Genomic DNA, 23676 nt, shown 5'->3' with positions numbered 1-23676 from the left:
GTGGACACCAAAACTGAAAAGAAAACATACTGGAAATGCACCTATTGGTCAGTCAATATCCATTACCAAAACACAGTCTCACTCAAAATGGCAACCTCAAACTCTCTCGATACAGTAGAGAGATAGAAAGTATTCCCATTGGCAGAAAGAACCATAGGATATTAAATTCCAGAAAGTTTGTTATGGAAAAATAATGCTGGAGTTTATATTTACTCAGTTTCACATTTATTGTGCAGAGTAACAGGATTACAAACATGTAGCTCCTCACTCAAAACCCTCTGAATGTCTGCTTATAAATGCTCAACTAAGACCCCAATTAAGACCTTCACCTACATATAATCAAACCAATGACACACAATTAACAGATTAACAGAGAACACTGATTTACAGTGAATGGCAAAAGAACCAACAGCAACATGGGGAAAAACATTTTCAAATCAGCGAATAGTTAGGATCTGGAATACACTGCCCGAGTGTGTGGTGGAGGCAGATTCAATCTTGGCTTTCAAAAGGGAACTGGATACACACCTGAAGAGAAAACATTTGCAGGGCTACAGGGAAAGGGGAGTGGGAATAGCTGATTTGTTCTTGGAGAGTGGGCACAGACACGATGGGCAGAATGGCCTGCTTTGGGTTGTAACTAGTCCATGATTCTATTCTTTTCTTTCAGATGCTAACTGACTTGATGTGGGTTGCCAGTGTTTCCTATTTATATTCCTTTTGCTATGCAGCTACTAACTTGAGTAAGGGGACGTCTTGTAGTCCCCAAATAATGTGAGCACCTTTCCAGAACTGAAAAGAAAAAGACTTGCATTTATATAGTGCTTTTCATGACCACAGGACATCTCAAAGCACATTGCAGCCGAAGAGGCTTTTTGAAGTGCAGTCACTGTTGTAAATATAGGAAACACAGCAGGCAAATTGCATCCAGCAAACTCCTACAAACAGCAATGTGATAATGAGCAGATAATCTGTTTTTGTGATGTTAATTGAGGGATAAGTTTTGGCCACGGCCACCAGGGATAACGCCCCTGCTCTTCTTCAAAATAGTGCCATTGGATCTTTTACATCAAGCTCAGAGGGCATATGGGCCTCAGTTTAACATCTCATCCGAAAGACGGCACCTTTAACAGTGCAGCACTCCCTCAGTACTGCACTGGAGAGTCAGCCTCGATTATTGTGCTCAGGACTTGAACCCAGAACCTTGCGATCAGAGGAGAGATTGCTACCCACCTGAGCCATGGCCGACACCTGCTTATAATATTCATTTTTAAAATAAGGTATCATGTGATAACAGATTGTTTGGTGATTGAATTCATGTCTGATACAGGAATAATATTCACTTTACAAATCAGTCTCGCGGGTTTTTAATTTGTTGGGGGGAAGGGATATTTATCTCAACATGGCTACCAAATAAATAACTGGCTTTATGCTGCTGCAAGAGATTGAACTGTTTTGATTGACAGTGTAACATTAAAGAATTGAGACTAGGTTTCAATGAACGTAATCAGATTGCTTTTCATCCACAGTATTTGCCTTTATGGCTTTGGATTGTTAAACCAAATGATTGCCACCAGGACTCCAATGATTTACACTGCTGCAGAATTCACGATCTCTCTGAAACACTGCTGCAATGAAGAATGGCTTCACGATTTCCTGCATTCCAAATAACAAAGAATGACAACAATTTGAGACCAGGTCATGTGTATTCCTTTCATCCAGGCAAAAAGAGATCTATTTGAAAAACTATAACAGCTGCCAATGTTTGAGAGGGTCTTAGCAGTCTCAATGAGTAACAGAAGTACAAACAACTAAATGAAGAAAGTAGTTCCAAGTCAACCTATATATTTGGCGTGATCTCAGGATTTTAGCAGTGTGAGAATAAGAAATACTGAAATGTTGTTTCTACAGCTTGTGGAAAGTTACCAAGAAGTCATTTGTGCACAACATAATGAAATCACTGAAAAAGAGAACTGATAAGGGTCTGTAAGTGGAGACCTTAAGACAGTACATCACTGACAAAGAGAATTGATAAGGATATGTAAGTACAGACCTTGGGACAGTACATCACTTAAAAATTGTGCTTAGGCAGATAACAGAGAAACAGCAAGAGTTAGAACAAAGGATGTAGTGAATAAGAAACTGCCCCACTAAGATAAAGGCTGACAGCTGCAAGTTAAAACACATAATGGAGAGCCAAATAAGGTAAAACAAAAACAAGAGTTAGGGGCTAGAAAGTTAGAGTAGGGGGAGAAGTAAACAGAGGAGGAGACTGTAGCAACCATAGGATAGGTTAGTGTCATAATACGTTATAACCAATAATGTAAAATAAAGGCGTGGACAAATGGATTTGTATTGTATAAACATGAACTGAATATGTTGATCGGTGTGCCTGCTTGTAGGACACCCGATCTTGCAAGACCGTTAAATAAACTTACTTCTTCAGAGTTTGACTTGGTGTAAATTATTATTAAGTGGGCTACGTTTCTCACAGCAGTTGCTGTGAAACCCTTCTCCGGCAACCTCATCTCTCAGTGATGGAGTACAGGATGAACAAGAGAAGGAAGGAATCATGAGCTTTATCTCAGGGAGACTGAAAGAGTCAAAGCTTTCTCACCTTTGCAAACTAAGAATCAGAATTGAGTGATTTTAGGGATTCTTCACACTTATTACACTTAAGAGGTGATGGATTTTAACCAGGCTCAGGGTGAGCATCAAACCTGCCAAACTTCATCAAATTGAGGCCGACGCTATTTTAAGTCCTGGGCCTCATTTACATCACACCAGTCAGCAGCCCGCCCAAAAGAGATGGAAAGAGACAGTTGGTTGGCTTCTCGCAGGCCCAAAGTTACCATGCTCAGATTTTCCACTGGTCCTCCTGGCTCCACAAAGGAAAATTTCTGCCTTTCCTTAGAGGGTCTGCCAGATTTAACTGTGGAGGGGCTCCCTGCTCAACAGATCATTAAAATGCCATCTGATCCACATACGAACATAAGAATTAGCAGGAGTAGGCCATTTGGCCCCTCGACCCTGCTCAGCCATTTGATAAAATCATGGCTGGTTTGAATGTGGCCTCAACTCCACTTTCCCATCTTCCCTCCATAAAAGTTGACTCCCTTATCTATCAAGAATCTGTCAAACTCAGCCTTGAATATATTCACTGACCAAACCTCTACTGCTCTGTGAGAAAGTAAATTCCACAGATTAATGACTCTCATTTCCATCTTAAAAGAGAGACCCCTCATTTTTAAATTGTGTCCCCTAGTTCTAGTCTCACCCATAGCTGGAAACATCCTCTCAACATCCACCCTGTAAAGTCCCTTTAGAATCTGATTTGTTTCAATAAGATCACCTCTCATCCATCTAAACTCCAAAAGGGTATAGACCCAATCTGTCCAACCATTCCTCATAAGATAACCCTTTCATCCCAGGAATCAGTCGTGTGAAACTTGTCTGAACTGCTTCTAATGCAATTTTTTCCTTTAAGACAGACCAAAAATGTACTCCCGATGTGGTCTCAGCAAGGCCCTGCACAGCTGCAGCAACACTTTCTTACTTTTATATTCCATCCCCCTTGCAATAAATGACAACATTTCATTTGCCTTCCTAATCACTTGCTGTACCTGCATACTAACTTTTTGTGATTCATGCACCCAGATCCTCCACAGAGTTCTGCAATCTCTATCCATTTAAATAACAATGATATCATAATACCAATATTCACGTAGTAATGAAGCACTCTCCTCAGCACAGACATGCACATTGGCCACCTAAAAAAAAGGCCCAGTTAATATGGCGGCAGGCAGGATGTGAGCAGAAATGGAGCGGTAAGTCTTTGAACAGTTAATTTATCTGCCAGCCCACCCTATTCCAGTCAAGCACGTGGGATCTAAATTAGACTTAATTCTAAGCTCAAGAGGTGGGATGACACTGCACTAACAATTTGAGACTCAGTCTATGACTTCTTGGATCACCTCCCAGGTATTCTCCACTTAGTAATCACTCCCCGAACATTGCTCTATAAATTGTGTCAATGCAATCATTTAGTGTTATAGCTGTGCATTTGGAAAGCACAGTAAAAATACTGCAGTCCAAAAACTGTCCTTCTTCACCAATCTGTAAAGATGGCACATTGAAATGAGCATAAATAGTCTCCATCAAGGCATTCTATAATCCAACATTCTACTTGTTGCATTGCAAAACCTTTCTACACCATACATTTCCTCAAGTGCCTGAAAATACAGCCTTCCAATTGTCTGAACGCTGGGAAATAAGCTCAACGGGAGTCTCCATGCTTGATTCTCAAATCTCTTGCAAGGTGTTGTATTATATTATTCATTCTGTCAACACCAACAAGAGCTGTTCAGGTCCCATACGGTTTCCTTCCAAAAATATCAAAATAAAAACAAGAGTTTAAAAAGTTGTTTCAGAAAATGGGGTTGAATTGTAATAGCCATCAAAAGTTGCTGCTCTGCCCATTAAACCAGGCATAGTTGAGTGATTTTTTTTTTTCTTATTCATTCATGGGATGTGGGCATCACTGACAAGAGCAGCATTTATTGCCCATCCTTAATTACCCTCGAGAAGGTGGTGAGCTGCCTTCTTGAACCGCAGCAGTCCATGTGGTGTAGGTACACCCACAGTGCTGTTAGGGAGGGAGTTACAGGATTTTAATCCAGTGACAGTGAAGGAGCAGCGATATAGTTCCAAGTCAGGATGGTGTGTTGCTTGGAGGGGGAACTTGCAGGTGGTATGCCTGCAGCCCTTGTTCTTCTAGGTAGTAGAGGTCTCATGTTTAGAAGATACTGTTGAAGGAGCCTTGGTGAGTTGCTGCAGTGTATGTTGCATATGGTACACACTGCTGCCATCGTGCACTGGTGGAGGGAGTCAACGTTTCAGGTGCCGGATGGGGTGCCGATTAAACGGGTTGCTTTGAGCTTCGAGTGGTGCTGGAGCTGCACTCAGCCAGTTAAGTGGAGAGTATTCCATCACACTCCTGACTTGTGCCTGGTAGATGGTGGAAAGACTTGAGAGTCAGGGGGGTGAGATACTCACTGAATGTTGAGAGGCGGTTGTGTAGCACAAATGTTACTTGCCATTTCGCAGCCCAAGCTTCAATGTTGCCCAGATCTTGTTGCATTCAGGCATGAACTGCTTCATTATCTGAGGAGTTTCAAATGTTATTGAACAGTGGGGATGTTCGCTGATGATTGCACACTTCTGACCTTATGATGGAGGGAAGGCCATTGATGAAGCAGCTGAAGATGGTTGGGCCTAGACATTGCCCTGAGGAACTCCTGCAATGATGTCCTGGGGTTGAGATGATTGGCCTCCAACAACCACAACCATCTTCCTTTCTGCTAGGTCTGATTCCAACCAGTAGTGTTTTCTCCAATTCCAATTGACTAAAATTTTACTAGGGCTCCTTGTCACACTCAGTCAAATCCCAACTTAATGTCAAGAGCAATCACTCCTACCTCACCTCAGGAATTCAGCTACTTAGTCCATGTTTGTCCAAGGCTGTAATGATAACTGGAGCTTAGCGGTCCTGACAGAACTGGAAATGAGCATCAGTGGTCAGGTTATTGCTGAGTAAATGTTGCTTGATAGCATTATCAATGACACCTTCCATCACTTTGCTGATGATTGAGAATGATTAATGGGACAGTCATTGGCCAGATTGGGATTTGTCCTGCTTTTTGTAAACAGGACATACCTCAGCAATTTTTCACTTTGTCGGATAGATGCCAGTGTTGTAGCTGTACTGGAACCGCTTGGCTAAGGGCACAGCTAGTTGCGTATCACAAGTCTTCAGTACTACAGCCACAACATTATAGCCTTTGCTGTATCAAGTGCTCTCAGCCGGTTTTTGACATCACGTGGAGTGAATCCAGTTGCTGAAGACTGGCTTCTGTGATGGTGAAAACCTCAGGAGGAGGCTGAAAGAGACCACTCAACACTCTAGCTGAAGATGATTGCCAAAGTTTCAGCCGGGTCTTTTGCACTCACGTGCTGGTTCCACCATCATTGAGGATGGGGATGTTCAGCAGACTCTGTCTCCTGCTAGTTGTTTAATTGGCCTGCATCATTCATGACAAGATCAAAGCTCTGCAGTCCTGCTACATCCTATCAGTTGATTCTGGGATCACTTAGCTGTCTACAGCATGCTGTGTCCATTGTTTAGCACATAGTCCTGTGCTGTACTTCCCAGGTTGGCATCTCATTTTTTTTTTTTAGGTATGCCTGGTGCCTAATGTTGTACTACATTCTTCATTGAACCAGGGTTGATACCCCAGCTTGATATTAATGGTAGAGTGAAGGATATGGCAGGCCAGGAGGTTACAGATTGTGGTTGAATTGAATTGTGCTGTTGATGGCCCACAGCGCCTCAAGAATGCCAGTTTTGAGCTGCTAGATCTATTTTGAATTGATCCAATTTAGCATGGTGGTAGTGTCACACAACACAATGGAGACCTCTGTGAATACAGGACTTTGGCTCCACAAGATCTGTGCAATGGTAGTTCCTACTGGTACTGTCATGGACAGATGCATCTGCGATAGCTAGATTGTTGAAGACAAGGTCAAGTAGGTTTTTCCCCTTGTGCTGGTTCTCTTACCACCTCCCACAGACAGACAGTTATGTCCCTTAACATTTGGCTAGCTTGGTCAATAGTGGTGCTATCAAGCCACTCTTGGTGATGGATATTGAAGTCGCCACCCAAGTACATTCTTGCTACCCTCATTGCTTCTTTGAAGTGGTGTTCAACATGGAGGAGTGCTGATTTATCAGCTGAGGGAGGGCGGTAGGTGGTAATCGCAGGAGATTTCCCTGCCCATATATGACGCGAAGCCTTGAAACTTCATGGAGTCCAGAGTCAATGTTGAGGACTTGCATGGCCTCTTCCTCCTGAATGTATACCACTGTGCCACCACCTCTGGTGGTTCTGTTCTGCTGGTGGGAAGGGCATACCCAGGGATGGTGATGGAAGAGTCTGGGACATTGACTCTAAAGGTATGATTCTTTGAGTACAACTATGTCAGACTGTTATTTGACTAGTCTGTGGGACAGCTCTCCCAATGTGTTACTATGGAGGACCTTGTAGGGTTGTGGGGCTGAGTGTGCTGAAGTTGCATCCAAATCTGGTGCCGGGTGCCCCATCTGCTTTTATTCTTAGTATAGTTCTTTGTAGATTGACCAACTTGACCTTAGTATTTTCAATTCTCCAAGGACAGTAGAGGCAGTCAGCCATCATTACTTGAAATAAAGCCAGTATGGTTATCAAAAACTTTTCTAGAGATTGGGGGAAAAAAAACTACCTCACATCCTGTGCTGATAGATACCGAAAAACTGCTGACACCAACACAGAACCAACTTAAGAGTTGGGAAACCTCTCCTGAAATTTGCATATCAGAAGGAAAAATATATTTTGCTAATCATGCAGAAATAGATGATTAATCAGCAGCAGAATGAGTGCTCCACATTCTTGTTCCTACACTGCGTCTGTGTTCCAACATGCTAAATCGGTGTAATTACTGAGGATTAGATTAGCATGCAGGGCAGAAGAGCTATAGATATGGAGTGAAGACACTACTGTAACAATCTTAAGTGTAAACAAGAGGAGCTCACAGTTGTTATTGACCTAAAGAGCCCAACGGTCTCTGAACTTTTATTAGCTTAGGTGTGGGACTGGCAAACTAGGCCCAATTATGGACATTTCGTGTTTTGCAAGGTGAAGTAACAATAACGTTTTCTTTTGAGTAAAACCCTTAAGGTGCTATAAGCAATGTTAGTTATTGGAGGACAACACCGTAAATCAAAAAATACAATGGCAATCTGTAACAAAACATTTACTTATCGTTTGCAATTGCTGGCGATCTGTTTTAACTCGAGGCTGTGCCAACAAATCAAAATTGTACTCCAAGAACAACCTCAATGTCCCAAATGCTCTAAAGCCAATCAAACATGCACTAAGTTATTCAGCACAGTTAAGGGTTAAGGTTGATAACATGGAACTTGCAGAAAGACAGCAGATGGCAATAAGGAGTTTCAACAAATGTTCAATGCAGCCTGTTCCTAATTTCAACATCTGTACTTTTTGGAGCACATGGTGTAACAAAGACATCTCTAAAGCTGATGTATGTTATGAATGCAGACAGATTTTACAATCCAACGATTCTTTTAAAGTAGCCAGTTATGAAATAGAGACATGTATTTGGCTCAGCCTAGTGAGGTATCATGTTTAGGTGAATCTCAATCCCAGTATTTTATCTGTTGAGGGACACAACACATTACACGCGTTCTGCACATAGCTGGCACCAAGCACTGGAATAGCTCAATTAGTGAAGAACAGCAGATAACAATGAAATAAAATCCCCCGTCCATTTTGTGATTGTGTGTTTGTGTCTATTATGTAAACAGATTAAGTAACCTTACAAAGACAGAGACTTCTGCCTAACAAGTGACAGGCTGACAACCTGGTTTGCAGCCACTATCAGCCAAGTATGATAGTGGCTGCAAAGCTATCCAGCATAGATCTCTACATGTTTGGAGCATCACACTTCCTTTTCCAATAGCCATTCTATTGATTGGTGAAAGATTCAATTACTTAGACCCAAGAATATGCCAGAAAAACAACTTAATGACATTGCTCTGACAGCTCTATTTGAAAGAGCAATCATTCCAAAGTAGATTAGAACTATAGTACGAATTTACAAAACAAGGGTTTTTCCTCTGCTTGTAGTTTGTAAATGTTGGGACAAATCAGATGGGATCAGTTAATTCAACACACTGAAAGGATGCCGGATAAGTCAGTGGCACTGATCTCCCCACGAACTACAATGCACTCTTGATACACACCTACCTGGTTCTCAGGGAAATCTCCTATTCACTGGCCAGGTCACTAAAATGGTCCCATTGCATGGTAATGGGAAGGTAAATTTTCAATTCTGTTACACCTAAAGAACAGATGTAAAGTGGTCAAAAATGTCCAAAGTCCCAAAAATAATTTTGAAGCATGACATGAGTGTCCAATGTTGCATTCAATCTATGCAAGATGGGGGAAAATGTGTGCAATTTCACAACATTTGCCCCAAAATAGCACTTTTCATGTACCCAGTCATATCAGACATACATCCAGGGCAGAAAAGGACTCTGCTATCTATAGCAACAAATTTCAAATTAGCTATCAGCTGTAGCACAGTGGTAGCATTAAGTCAGACGATCATGGCTTCAACCCCCACTCCAGAACCTTGAGCGCATAATCCAGACTGACACTTCAGGGCAGTGTTAAGGGAGTGCTGCACTGTCGGAGGTGCTGTCTTCCAGATCAGACATTAAACCGAGGCCCCGTCTACTTGTTCAGGTGGGCTTAAAAGATTCCATTGGACTAAGAAAAGCAGGGAAGTTCTCCATGTCCTGTTGAACATGCATCCATCAACCAACACCCAAAAATAGATGATCTGATCATTTATTTCAAAGCTGATTGTGGGACCTTGGCTGCTGCTTTTCCTACATTACAACAGTGACTAGTCTTAAAGTATTTAATTGGCTTTACAGGATTTTGGGACATTGAGGTCTTGAAAGGCATTATTCAAATGCAAGTTTGTTCTTCAATGTTTAAAAAGGTTGGGGGGGGGGGGGGGGGGTTGGGAGGATGAGGTGCACCAAAGATACTAAATATTTCCAAAGATTTGCAACACAAGTGAGGAGTTTGCATTTTACAAAAAGCCAGATCATTCTTGAAGATTTACCGTTAAAACAAAATGGTACGCATTACAACAGAGTTATAATTCCAATGTATCTGAATCGCAAATTTACACTTTTCCCATGGGCAGAAAATTGTCAGCTGAGAGTATGTGGATATGTACTCCATGCATTCATCAGAATCAGGGTAGTGGAATTTTTTTTTAAGACCACGAAAAGTGTCTGCAACTCTGGGAACTGTACATTCAAGGCCAAACCTGCAGAGTTTCAATCACATTCTGTGGGATTCTGCTGACGCCACCAAAAGACTGTGTAAACTAGACAATATAAAGTATCCAGATTAAATGGGCAGCTGTGAAAGAAAATAAACTGTGTGGCAGTTGTTTATTAAAATAATTTATGAATTCTCACTGACATTTTAATAAATCATTGGTAGAATGAGCTTTCATCATGTCGATCCTCATCACAGCGTCAGGATATCCTGAACTCCTTGCTTTTGAAGTGTAGTCATGGTTATGTAAGGAAATTTGGTAGCCAAGATATACACATTCAGAGCAAATGAACTGAATGCTCTGTTGCAAGAACTCCATGCTCTTCAATGTTGTATGATAAATGTGAGTTAACAAAGACAAAGACAGACAGTCTGTCTATTAAACAAGTCAGCCATGGCACATCAGAACACCACTGGTAAAAACAAAGTTCAAGTAATTCTCTTTAAAACCTTGCAACACATCTTCAAATAACAGATGACTATTTCAATGCATAGCATACACAACAGTAAATTAAGCTGATTGCAAAAGGATTTGGTGAACTTGAGTGTTTATTGTATTAATAATGGCTGTTATTGTCTTCCATCAGTTTTTTCTTCCCCAGATAAAGAAGCTGTTTGGATAACTGCTAAATAATATGTTTCAAGTGTTCTCTCAGTGCCCTGCTTAGCATTTACCCCTCAGCTAACACCTCCAAAACAGATAACCTGATCATTTTGTTTTAAACATTGCTCTTTGTGGGATCTTGCTGTGCATATATTGGTTCCAGTTTGACTACACTTCAAAAGTACTTTCACGAGCTTTGAAGCACTTTATGATGTCATAAGAAGTGAAAGATGCTACATAAAAGCAATTGCTTTCTTCTTTCCAGCTGTCATTGATAGAGGGATGGGGGCCAGTTACCTGTAAGCTTTATTTTGTGAAATGCTACATGTTGTTAGAGGGTCCAAGAAAGGAAGATTATTTTTCTCCCAATTATCCATATACACAGAACACCAAGAATATATAGCTGACCTCACTTTTTCAAGAAAATTGCAGAACATAGAATTTATTCCAATCAATCATATGCCTTAAACTACATTTCTGTTTATGCTTTTAGAGGGCGACCGCAGCAGTACGTAGCAAGACAAACAGGAGTTGGCCATTCAGCCCCACAAGTCTGTTCCGTTATTCTATCAGATCATGGCAGATCTTTACCCAAGTTCCACTTACCTGCCATTAATCCAAGTTCCTTGATACTGTTACCTGCAAAAATCTATTGATCTCTGCCTTGAAAGGTCCAATTGACTCAGCCTCCCACAGCCTTTAGGGGATGAGAGATTCCTGATTTCTACTACTTTTTGTGTGGAAAAAGTGCTTCCTGATTTAACAGTCTAAGCTCTAATTTTAAGATTATGCTCTCTTGTTCTGGATCCCACCACCCCCCCTCCCCGCCCCCCCCCCCACCCCCACAAAGAGGAAACCATTTCTCTGTATCTACGTTATAATCACTTAATCATTTTAATCACCTCAATTAGACCACCCCTCAACCTAACACAAGAAAACAACTGAGTGCCTGAGCCTCAGGGTAGCGCAACACTCAGGTACTTTCCTAGCTAGGTTAATTGAAAGAATAGCATGCAGAGTTTAGACCCTTCCTCTCAGGGGAAACAAATGGGTGGAAAAATAGTAGAAATTTATATTGTTGCCCTTTATCTTCTAGTCAAATTACACAGTAGAAGAATTCTAAAGGAAATCAGAGTTAGAATGCTCTTTATTTTAGTTAGGTTAGCATCTGTTAAAATGGCTGAACAACTGCATACATATTAAGCATTTGCATGATAATTTGAGTGTTATTTCCAGTTCTGGAAGCCTTCCTAATGGTTGGAGGAGGATGCAATGATTGGTGACCTATTATGTGAGAAAAATCTAAAATTTAAATCAATTTTTCAAAGCTGTCAATTTATTTACAAGCACACAGAAAATACGTCAAGCACTTTAAAACATTAGTCTCCAAGCAACATTGTCGGAAAAGGTTCCAACAAAATTTCACCGTACTCATTATTTCATTTCCTTATATCCAGGCAATTTATACACCTAGTATCCATCATTAATACAATGTGAAGTCTATATCTAGTTTAGGAGTCACGAAGGAAATGAGTTGCAGCAATGCTGTTACAGACTCCAATTAGCTAAACAACAATGGGCAATGTAAAAGGATAGACTTTACCCTCCAGAAGAGCCTGGATTAGTATTGTAGAGTCAATTCTCTACAGTTAAGCAACTGATGCTCTTGTAGGAACATTAATGAGGTCAACAATTTCTATCATCTTCCTCTTAATCATCAGCAAAATGATTGAAAAATAAACAACAGTGCCATCAAGCAACACCCACTCACGAATCATCTGCTTCTCAATGTTTAGTTCAGATTCTGTTAGAACCAGTTGGTGACTGATTCTGTCTTGGTCTTGATCCAGAGTTGGATGCAAGAGTTTAATACCACAAAACAGCCAAGAGCAGCTACTCTCGACATCAATAGCATTCAGTCAAGTATCCCATAAAGGTGCCCTAGCAAAACAGAGGTTAATCAAGGTTAAAAAAAACCCTCAACAGCTGGAGTCATCCTGACACACAGGAAAGATGATGGAGGTTGTTGGAGGCCAATCGTCATAGCCCCAGGTCATCACTACAGGAGTTTGACAGAAAATATGCTCGGCCCAAACATCTTCAGCTGCTTCATTAGTGACCGGTCACAAGTTCAAGACTGGAGTTGTTTGCTGAAAATTCAACAGCATTTAGTTCCATTAACAAATCCTACAATAAAATAACAGCCCGTGCCAGCCTACAGCAGGTCCTGAACATTGACTAGACTTGGGCTGAGAAGTGCCATTCATCCAGGTAATGATCATCACCAAGAAAAGGCACTCGCATGACTAGGTACCCCAACATCAACATTCACCACTAACTCGAAGCTTGGTGGACCAGCCATATGAACATTCTGTAGCTATAAAGATCAGGACAGAGGCTGGATACTCAGCGGCTCACTTCAAAACCTTTCCACCTTCTTCAAAGACTCAAGTCAGGAGCATGATGCATAACTCACCACTTACCTGGATGGCTGCAGCTGCAACACCACAAGAGGCTTAACCATCTTCCAGGACAAAGCAGTTTTGCTTGATAGACATCCCTACCACTGAACTCAATATCCACTACTCACTGTGGCTGCAGCACATATTAACTACAAGATGCACTGCAGCAATTCACCAAGTTTACTTCGACAGCACTTCCGGCCCTGTCAGTCTTACCACCAAGAAAGAGCAGCAACATCATAAGATTATCTCCCAGTTTGTTACCTCCCTGACTTGGACAAATTAGCTCACTCCTTGATCATTACCAAGTCAAAAGCCTGGAAAGTATCTAAGCAACAGCACTGCAGGAACCCCATCATTATAAAGGACTGCACTGGTTCCAGAAGGCAGCCCATCATCATCGTCTCACGGCAACTGGGGATGAGCAATAAATGCAGCTCTGCCTGCATTTTCCATATCTTAAAATTTTTATTTAAAAACGCACCTGTAGCTCCTAACAATACTATTAATCCAACCGATACAGATCCCATTGGCGTCTTTCTGCATTACCAACACAAAGTTCACATAGATGGAAAAGAAACATTCTGCAAAGTGCTTACCTTCACACCTGCCATCTTTCTCCTCATACCCAGCACTGCAAGTACATTTCCCAATAGGTACCAACCAGTCGCCTTCTGCACTGCAGTGCATCCTGGGAGGGTTGCCCATTTCTGCTTCGGAGTCATTAACACATGATCCTCGCACTTCCACCAGGGTTGAAAAGGCAGCTTCTGCTACAGTGTCTGGAAAGACAGCCAAACTTTGCACCGTGGAAAGACAGGTTTTGTAATAAACTCTTACTGAAACAAGGGCCACACAAGCCCCTACATCCTGGAAGCCAAGATGAAATCCTTTTCTGTCAAGGTGCTCAATTTCTCGAACTTCTGTATTAAGCTTCATTTTGCGCTCACCAAGATCTCCTTGCGTGAAGCTTTCATCGGCAGCTATTGTGTCAATTTTCACATACTGGCTCTCCTCAATATTTCTACCAAGGTCATTGTCCGACTCTATGTAGTAAAGATTAAATGTCTCTTTGCACGTTCCAACGACTCCTGGGATGCTGTTGCAGTCTCTTAATGTGAACTTGAGCTCAATGAAGATCCTCTGCCCGTTCCGCCGTGTAATCCAACCGGTCTGAAGCCAGTTGTTTTGATTGGGAGACATGACATTACAGACCTGGTAAGTGCGAATTGGTTTATAGTTTTCATCCACTCCGCTGATCTCTTCCCACTGAAGAGAGATGAAACAAAATTTCAAAATCTCAAAACAAGATAGCTGTAATCAGATTTCCTCCTCCTCTCATTAGTCACAGTCTAACATTGCTATTGTTTTTTTCTCAATCCAAAATGAGATGCATGGCCAGGATTTGAGGTGATTTCATCAAGGTGATTCAGATGGTCAAAAAAGCTGTTAGCATAGATAGGGAGAAACTATTCCTTTAATGGGGGTGGGGGTCCAGAACAAGGGGAAGAACTTTTAAATTAGAGCTGAGCCATTTAGGGGTGATGTCAGAAAGCAGTTCTTCACACAAAGGGGAGTGGAAATCTGGAAGCCTCTCTCAAAAAGCTGTTTGAGGCTAGGTCAATTAAAAATTTCAAAATGGAGATTAATAGATTTTTGTGAGGCAAGGGCATTAGGGGTTACTGACCAAGGCAGGTAAGTGGTATTGATTTGAATGGAGGAACAGGTTCGAGGTGCTGAATGGTCTACTCCTATTCTCCTGGGATTTGAAGTGGGTAGGTGGGACAACATCAGATAAACTAATCTAGTATCTCAAAATACAGATGGGGTTTTGCAATAAACATAGCAGGAGGGACAATGTATCCACCTTCCCTTTATCAAAATCTTTTTTTCCCTACATATAAAGGTTGTAATTTTGACAATTATTTTCAGTTCTGACTTCTTTCTTTATACCAACAGAGCCTCAATGCTATAAATTTTCTTGAAGCGCCTTGGGCAGTTCATCACGTAATTGAAAGTAAAAGGTGTTGGAAATTTCAACTGAATTCTGAAAAATCTTTACTGCAGAGGAGCAGTTTGCAATCTGTCGTTCATTCTCAGTCCACATAGTTTAATTGAATGTTTTCTCTACTTTAGTGAAGCACTATGTAACTCTATTATCCGACACATAACAGTATTATATTAATTGTTGAAATTGAATGTTTCTTCTATTTAATGTTTTTCACTTTTGAGGAGCAAACAAGATATGTGTTGGTTTACGAGGACAGGATTTCCACAGCATATTGCACAATATATTATTCTATTATAATCTAACTGTATCTGGTTAAGGCCACAAGTCTTTTTTAGTAAAACCATGCTCACGCTGATTGAGAGTTTAGCTGTTGTTTGGTTAGTGAATTTGGCAGAGTAGGAAATGCTGTATAATTTACAAGTCAGGAGCAACAGTGCAACACTTCTGTTAATGTCTAGTGAGGAAACTTTGGGGATTTGAATGCACTTGTCAGTTTTAGGCTCCGGCTCAGAAGCATTCAGCATACAAAATTGATTTACATCTGTAACAAACTGCAACAACTGGACTGTGATGTCTGCAAGTTTCAGATTTTTAAAAAATATATTGACTAGCTGACAATCCACGGCATTTTTTCCTTCAAGTTTTATATGGATTAGGAGCACTGCAAGTGGGATCACAGGGTCTGGAAGCACTACTAGAGCAGGATAGTGACTTTGAGCATGATGAGGGATCTCCCAGGATTCAACTATTCCACCAAGAAAAACAAACAATCCTTTTCTTTTCTTAACGTCCACAAAAGGATATCATGTCATTCATCACAGGGGCTATTGTGAGGTAAAATTAAGCAATTCCGATAAGAAACAGAGCAAATTGTGAAATGTACCGGAGGTAAGGCTTTGAGAATTTAGACTCCAATTAGTTTCAAATCATTTTGGAAAACACAAAGAAATTCACATATTCTCAGAGGATGAGAGGGATCTGTGGAATTCTGGAAAAAAAAATTTTAAATCAAGGCTTCAAAGATTGAATTATCATAGAATCATAGAAAGTTTACGGCACAGAAAGAGGCCACGTGGCCCATTGTGTCTGTGCCGGCTGAAAAATAATCCACCCAGTCTCATCCCACCTTGCAGCATTTGGTCCGTAGCCTACATATTACGGCACTTGAGGTGCATATCCAGACTCCTTTTTAATGAGTTGAGGGTTTTTGCCTCAACTACCTTTCAGGCAATGAGTTTCAGAGAATCACCACCCTCTGGGTGAAAAATCTTTTCCTCATCTCCCCTCTAATCTTTCTACCAATCACTTTAAATCTATGCCCCCTAGTCACTGGCCTCTCTGCTAAGGTAAATAGGCCCTTCACCCCCACTCTATCCAGGCCCCTCAAAATTTTGTACATTTCAATCAGATCTCTCTTCAGCATTCTCTGTTCCAAGGAGAACAACCCCAGCCTATCCAATCTTTCCTCATAGCTGCATTTTTCCAGTCCTGGCAACATCCTCATAAATCGTCTCTGTACCCTCTCTAGTGCAATTACATCCTTTCTATAATGAGGTGACCAAAACTGCACATAGTACTCGAGTTGTGCCTAACCAATGATTTATACAGTTCCAGCATAACCTCCTGCTCTTATATTCTATACCTTGGCTAATAAAGGAAAAAATTCCATATGCCTTCTTATCGACCTGTCCTGCTACCTTCAGGGATCAGTGGACAGTCACTCCAAGGTCTCTCACTTCCTCTACACTTCTTAGTATTTTCCCATCAATCATGTATTCCGTTGCCTTGTTTGACCTCCCCAAGTGCATCGTCTCACACTTCTACAAATTGAATTCCATTTGCCACTTTTCTGCCCATCTGACCAGATCATCAATATCTTCCTGCAGCCTACAGCTATCTACCACACGGCCAATCTTTGTGTCGTCTGCAAACCTCTTGATCATGCACCCTACATTTATGCCCAAATTGTTTATATATACACTACAAAAAGCAGCTGACCCAGTACTGAGCCCTACAGAACATGACTGGAAACAGCCCTCTATTCGCAAAAACGCCCGTCAACAATCACCCTTTGTTTCCTGACACTGAGCCAAATTTGTATCCACCTTGTTGCTTTTCCCTGGATCCAATGGGATTTTTTTTAAAAATCAGTGCCATATGGGACCTTGTCAAAAGCCTTGCTAAAATCCATATCAACTGCACTACCCTCATCTATCTTCCTTGTCACTACTTCAAAAAAATTGATCAAGGTGGTCAAACAAGATCTTCCCTTAACAAATACATGCTGACTGTCCTTGATTGATCAGTACCTTTCAAAGTGACAGTTTATCCTGTCTCTCAGAATAGATTCCAATAACTTGCCCACTACTGAGGTTAGACTGACTGACCTATAATTATTTGATGTATTCCTCGCTCCCTTTTTAAACAGCGGTACAATGTTAGCAGTCGTCCAATCCTCCAGCACCACACCTGTATCCAGTGAGGACTGGAAAATGATGGTCAGACCATCCGCTATTTCCTCTCTTGCTTCTTTTAACAGTCAGGGGTACATTTCATCCAGCCCTGGTGATTTAGCAACTTTCAAGGATGCTAATCCCATTAATATTTCCTCTCTCCCTAATTCTGTGACAACTGTAAATGAGTGGCCCTTTATATTTATATTTTCTTGTATTATCACTTGTAAAGCTGAGGGCAGGCAGTTGGTATTACAACATGTACGAGTTGGGAGGTAGCTATTTCGCAATACTGGGGAGCCATGGGGTTGAGTTTCGATGTGAAGTGACTCTCGGCTTCACTCGCACTGGAGGGATGATGCTGGAGTGAGGCATCATCTGGAGGGAGAGTCCTCTGTTCTGGCATCACTGTAGCAGGGGAACCTGGGGTTCAGCAGAGCTGGGGGTAGAATATGAAACTTGGCACTCTGGTGGATTTCCAGGATCTGTTGTCAGCAGTAAGTTGGGGGGGGCGAGGGGAGGCAAGCATGGATCTGAAAGCACAGGAGACTGGCCTCCTATATTGAAACAATGGTGTGTATGTTTCTGAGAGATCTCTGTAAACATTGAATTCAGTGTTTGTAATTGGTTCCTGGAACATGCATCTTTCTATGTCCCTCTCTTTCAAAATTCAAGTCATTTTTCTTATCATATAATAAAAAAGGACTCAGATTAAGATGAGGAAAGATGCCTGTATCTTAGCTCCATAAACTTCCAGAGTAGAACATGAAAAATTTTCATTTAAAATGTTAAATGCAAAACAGACTCAAATTCATCAGCCAGTTTGTATTCAAATCACATGAGCTCTTAAGACACACATAATTTAATTATTTCACTGAGAAAAATAATGGAATTTATAATTAGTGCATAAACAAAAATTGCGATAAGCATGTAATTAGTGCAGTCTGTCAAATTTAATGTTTTTTTCCTCTTTCATACACTCTTGAAAAAACATAATCGCTTTCAATTCTATCTGAACAAGGCTTTTCTCCAAATTATTTTCAAAGAAGTGCCCAAGTACGATTAAAGGTCAAGGAGTAGCATTGTATCAGTTGAGTCGATTAAATGCTATTGATGCATTCTGGAAAATTGTGCACTCTGCAAAGCTGAGACTCCAGATCAGCTTTCATCTAAAATACTCACATTTCAGGCAAAAATATCAAGTCTAAGCTTTTGGGAAAGACTAAGGCTTTCAATTTAAAAATGTAACAAAGATATCAAAAGAAAACTCAATTGATAAATGTAATCATCTTATTGTAAAATATGTATTTCTCTATTATTCTAGTTAAAACGTCATTTTGGACATTTGGGGGCTGATTTTAAAGATAAGTCCAAACTGGCCACAAAGTTAGCAGTGCATCTGCTGCTCCCACCCGAACCCTTCAGTCAGGGGGTGGGGGGGAAGCCAACCATTTTCAGGCTCATACCTCATTAGAATACTATCAGCAAGGGGCCCAGTGCTCAATGAGTGCTAGTGGGCACCTTGCTGAATTTAGGAACCAAATATCCAGTGGTGCCATGAAAAGACTGAACCAGGAGTTGGTCTTGGGCACAGGAGGGGTGTGTTGTGGGGCAAACACTGAGACAAGACCTGTACATAGGTGAAGCAAGAGTATATCAATGGAAAAAGGGGAAGTGCGATTGTCTGAGGCCCGCTAAGATCAGAGCTCGCTCCAAAGAGAAGACAGCTAGATGACTTGACGTCATCCAAGCTCCAGTGAAACCAGGGGAATTTAAAATTCCATTAAATTCACTCAAACAGTGACATCCATGCCTTCTTTCCTTCACTTCCATATCTGTCTTCCACTATCATCTTGTAAATCTATTTGACACTCCCAGCAAAACAGGCTTCAAAACCAGCTTGCAATTGTTACACACAATTTAGATGTTCTTTGTAGACCAGGTTGTAAAAATGTTTTAAGTAACTACTGTTCTATCCTCGCAACAGCAGTGCTCATGTCTTTAGTGACCAGGAGAGAACCATTTAATCAAATAGGTTATCTGAATAAACGATAACCTAAGTTTAGGACATCTTTAATGATCTCAAAATCAAAAAAAACATTAATCTCTAAAAGTAAATGAATAATGGTGACAGGTATTAATGATCTTGAAAGATTCCAAAGGAAAGTAATCAGGAAGGCATTATTAAAAGAGGTAATTATGTCCCTTTAAGCAGCAGGCTGTGAACACAGTACTAAAATGGACCCTAATTTATCCGTCTTACTCAGAGAGGACACAAGGTGGCTGTTGTGGGAAATGGAAAAATGTCACATTAGTGGGGTAGGAGAGTTCTCTTCTGAAGCTGGAACTGAGGCATTTGAGACAAAGTATGGGGAGCTCCACTCAGTAATCAATCATGTTATGCCTGATCTGGGAATGCTTGTTGCTGACACCAGGGGGTCAATGCTCTCTCTGAAACATGGCGCAGTGGTAATATGACTGGACTAGTAATCTAGAGGCCCAGGCTAATGCCTTGGGGACACAGGTTTAAATCCAACCATGGCAACTGGTGGAATTTAAATTCAATTAATTAATAAATTCAATTATTAAAAATCTGGAACTGAAAGCTAGTCTCAGTAATGGCACCATGAAACTACCAATCTGGTTCACGAATGTCCTTAATCTGCCGGCCTTATCTGGTCTGGCCTACACACGAGTCCAGACCTAAAGCCATGTGATTGCCTCTTAACTGCCCTCTGAAATGGCCTAGCAAGCCACTCAATTGTCAAGGTAATTAGACTGAGCAACAAATGCTGACCTTGACAGTGACACCCACATCCCATGAAAGAATAAAAAAAAATGCACAGCAACCAAGAACCTCCCACACAGGCCGACTGCAAGTCGGATCCTTTAAGTTACTGACATGCGTTCAGCCATGTAAAAAATTTTAAACAGCCCGTGCACTTAAATGAATAGGCAGCACACAACAGCAAATAAATTATAGTGATGTGCCAAGGGTGCTCAAAGTTTTCCACACCCCATCACTTGATGAGCACAAGAACTCATCCATTTAAAAAAAAAAATTTTAAAAAGGCACAGCGCGTAAAGTCATAGGTGAAATACTATCATTTTAATGTAGGATTTCCTAGATTTCTGAGAGTGGAGAGAAACCCTGTAAATTGAATGTGAACTTCCTGAATGTGAATCCTCAGGATCTAAATAGAGTACTTAAAGTAGAACCACAATATAATATGTTTAGCAACCAGAATTACCAATTTGATGAGGAGTGGTTTAGCAACACAAAATGACCTCAAACATCAATAAATTGGTAAAATAAATCATGGCATGGCAACATTAGCTCGGCAAACATAACTAGAAACTTCTGTAAATTAGATTTTTTTTAAAAACACAGACACACATCACTGCTCCGTTAGGGTAACAGGACCTAAGACAGTTGTACGATACACTTAATCTCAATCAGAATGACACAAGAGGACAGCAAGAAATGAGTCACTGGCCTCTCGATCCAGAATTGTCCAATAATCGATTCAAACCCACTTGTTTCTCCAAGATTGATGGTGGCTGTTGTGGCTTATGAAATTTTGGCTTTAATGCATTGCCCAAATGCAATGTGAATTTCATTTGACATTCAAACATAAAGGAAATGGTTCATACTTACTCCATCTGATGGGTGAGCAGTCCATCCCAGCTCAGCTTGCGATTCTTTAGAATTCAGCAAAACAACTGAAGTTTAAAAACAAAAAGAAAAAAAGCATTAGCAAAAAACACATAAAAGTTCATCTTTTTTTTGGTGTTGTAGCCACATGGTGAGAGGTGTGGGTGATTCCCACTGTTCAACTCCCACCTGGCTGAAGCAAGTGTTTTTTGTTATTAGTGTTACAACAGAGGTGGGAGGAGTGCACTGTTTATTCCAGTTCCACCTCTCCACAGGTAACAATATAAATTTAAGTTTTTTTCCCACTTACCGATACAATCATAGACTATAGACTCTATTTTTATCCCAGAATAAAAACACACAAACCAGGTTTCTTTAATAAACAACAAAATTATCAATTTATTATAAAACAAGTCTTAACCAGTAATGAAGCAAAGTATAAACACACAGATTGAAATATAAAAGCTCCTTTTTTACCTTAGCCCCTCACATGCATACACACATACACTGGTTAACTGAAGAAAAGTAGAGACTTACTCTTTCGAGCTCTAGTACAAAAAAAAATGCATTGGCTAAAATATTTGCTAATTCTTGAAAAAAAAAGATATGAAAAGATGTCAGAAGACCTTTTTGGTTTGGTGTCCCAAATATATAGACAGCTGCCACTGGGATCCTCTTAGACCAGTTCTTGACAGGCGGTTTTGAAGATCAGTTTGGGCAGGCTTTCCACAGAAAATTCAGTAACAGGTGTTTCACACAGTTTCTTAGACTTATCAGCTTCTCGACAGATGGAAAACTGACATGCTTTTTCAAAGAACTGGAACAAACTGAGCTGGGTGTTGCTCCCTTGGAAAATTTTCTCCAATTGTCTTTTCAAACCATTGTCCATATTTCAAGTCACTGTTCAAAGCAAAATCAACCACAACGTCACAAGAATTATGCTTCCTGTCCCCTATAAATCTCAACCTGTCACTTCTTTGTAAACATCTTTCCCCAATTCAAACACAACCCCTGCTGAGTAATTATTTGAAGACAGGTGCCTTCCAGTAATGGTTTACAATCCAGACTTCTAAGTGACCCTTGTAAAAAAAAAAATCTATGGACTCCTTTTCAGTTTCAAAACTGAAATCTCCAAAATTTAACAAAAAAAGGAAGCACGTGTAACATTAGGGTTTAAGCTTTTTGTGTTTTGTCAAATAAACAGACAATAACAGCTTTTCTTGGAGATTTAAATCAGAAAATCAATTATTTTTGATCAATATACCTTAACCTGAAATTGTCGCAATTGCATCCACTAACCCATTCACATGCGCACGTGCACACATACACATGCGCGAACAGACAGGCAGAGAGAGAGGAAAAAGGTAAGCAGTAGTAAGCGGGTGTTGGTTTCGGGGTCATGGTAAACCTGTTGAATTCTCTCGGAAATCAAGTTCTTGTTGGTTGCAGGCCGGAGGCGTTTGTATAAGCAAGGGGGCGGAAGGTTATCGGGGTTAGGTGGAATTGCGGAGTAATCAGTTCAGCCATGAACTTATTGAATGGCGGAGCAGGCCCAAAGGGCAGGGTGGCCTATTCCTGCTCCTAATTCGTAGGTTTGTATGTTCGTAGGTTCATAGGTTTCTCTTGGTTGAAAGTTCAGTTGAAGACAGTGGATCTCTTCCAATTCACTGCTGTACAAGTACAGATGTAAATTGTACAGCAGGGAACGTCCCTTCTTGCTTGCTGGATTTTTCCCAGCCCCATAACTGGAAAAGCTGTTTGGTGAAGCTTATTTCTGGGTCTTGGTCTCTGGCTGCCTTTAAAAAAGGTAAAAATTTGCTACATCGCGTCTCTGCTGGGAAACAGGGATTTTCTTCCTTGTAGTGACCAACAATGGCTTAGGATGTGGCTACTTCACATATTCTTTGTTTCAGAAGAACCCATTCGATTCCTGAATGTTTCAGGATGGGTGCAATTGACACCTCTTAGCTTTGAAGGTATTCTTTTGTCCCTGTCAAACTGTTAGAATATTCAAGGCCAGGTTGTTTATCTTGCATGGCCATTTTTCACAGCATTATATATTGTTTGAAAGCCTCAAATTTCAGGGATTTACATGAATGAGAGGTAAATTTCACTTTTTTTTTAAAAGAGGTCTTTTTTTTTTCCAAAGAAAGACAATTTCTATAACTCTTCAGTTTTAGTCCATCATTTTTCATTGTCGCACTTCTTGTACGTATAACAGCATCATCTGAAGCCATCAAACCTATTCCGATCATAGAGATCCTACTCAGATTGGGAAGCAGGAATAATTGAGAGAGAAAAAACCTTTGTGTCTCATATTTTTTTAAAAAACTGAGATGATATGCTCTGTTGGTTAACTAGTAGTTCAACACACTGTGGTGTCCCAGACACAAAGCAACATGGAGTAAATCTAATGCCCAATTCACTGCTTGAAATTACTCAGTTAATGTCACTACATTTTCCTTGCGAATTCTTTGCAAGAGCTTCGACTTAGGAAATAGTTTCTGGCAACAAAGT

General features: G+C 40.7%; 1 protein-coding gene across 3 annotated transcripts in view; it reads right to left on the bottom strand.

The window, feature by feature from the left end:
- Positions 1-23676, bottom strand: part of LOC137347086 (ephrin type-A receptor 7) — a 610086-nt gene that overhangs the window by 498436 nt on the left and 87974 nt on the right. Inside the window, exons 2-3 of one of the 3 annotated variants that reach the window (XM_068011156.1) lie at positions 21163-21227; positions 13640-14309 (exon numbers count right to left, since the gene is read on the bottom strand). In XM_068011156.1, the coding sequence (XP_067867257.1) occupies positions 13640-14309; positions 21163-21227 (735 nt within the window). Of the gene's footprint in view, positions 1-13639; positions 14310-21162; positions 21228-23676 lie in introns of those variants that run through there. The other 2 variants (XM_068011157.1, XM_068011155.1) reach the window with 2 other exon arrangements.

This window comes from Heterodontus francisci, chromosome 31, assembly GCF_036365525.1.
Source record: "Heterodontus francisci isolate sHetFra1 chromosome 31, sHetFra1.hap1, whole genome shotgun sequence".
Taxonomy (NCBI): domain Eukaryota; kingdom Metazoa; phylum Chordata; class Chondrichthyes; order Heterodontiformes; family Heterodontidae; genus Heterodontus; species Heterodontus francisci.
Note: the sequence above shows the minus strand (reverse complement) of the source record. Positions and strands in the feature narration are given on the sequence as shown.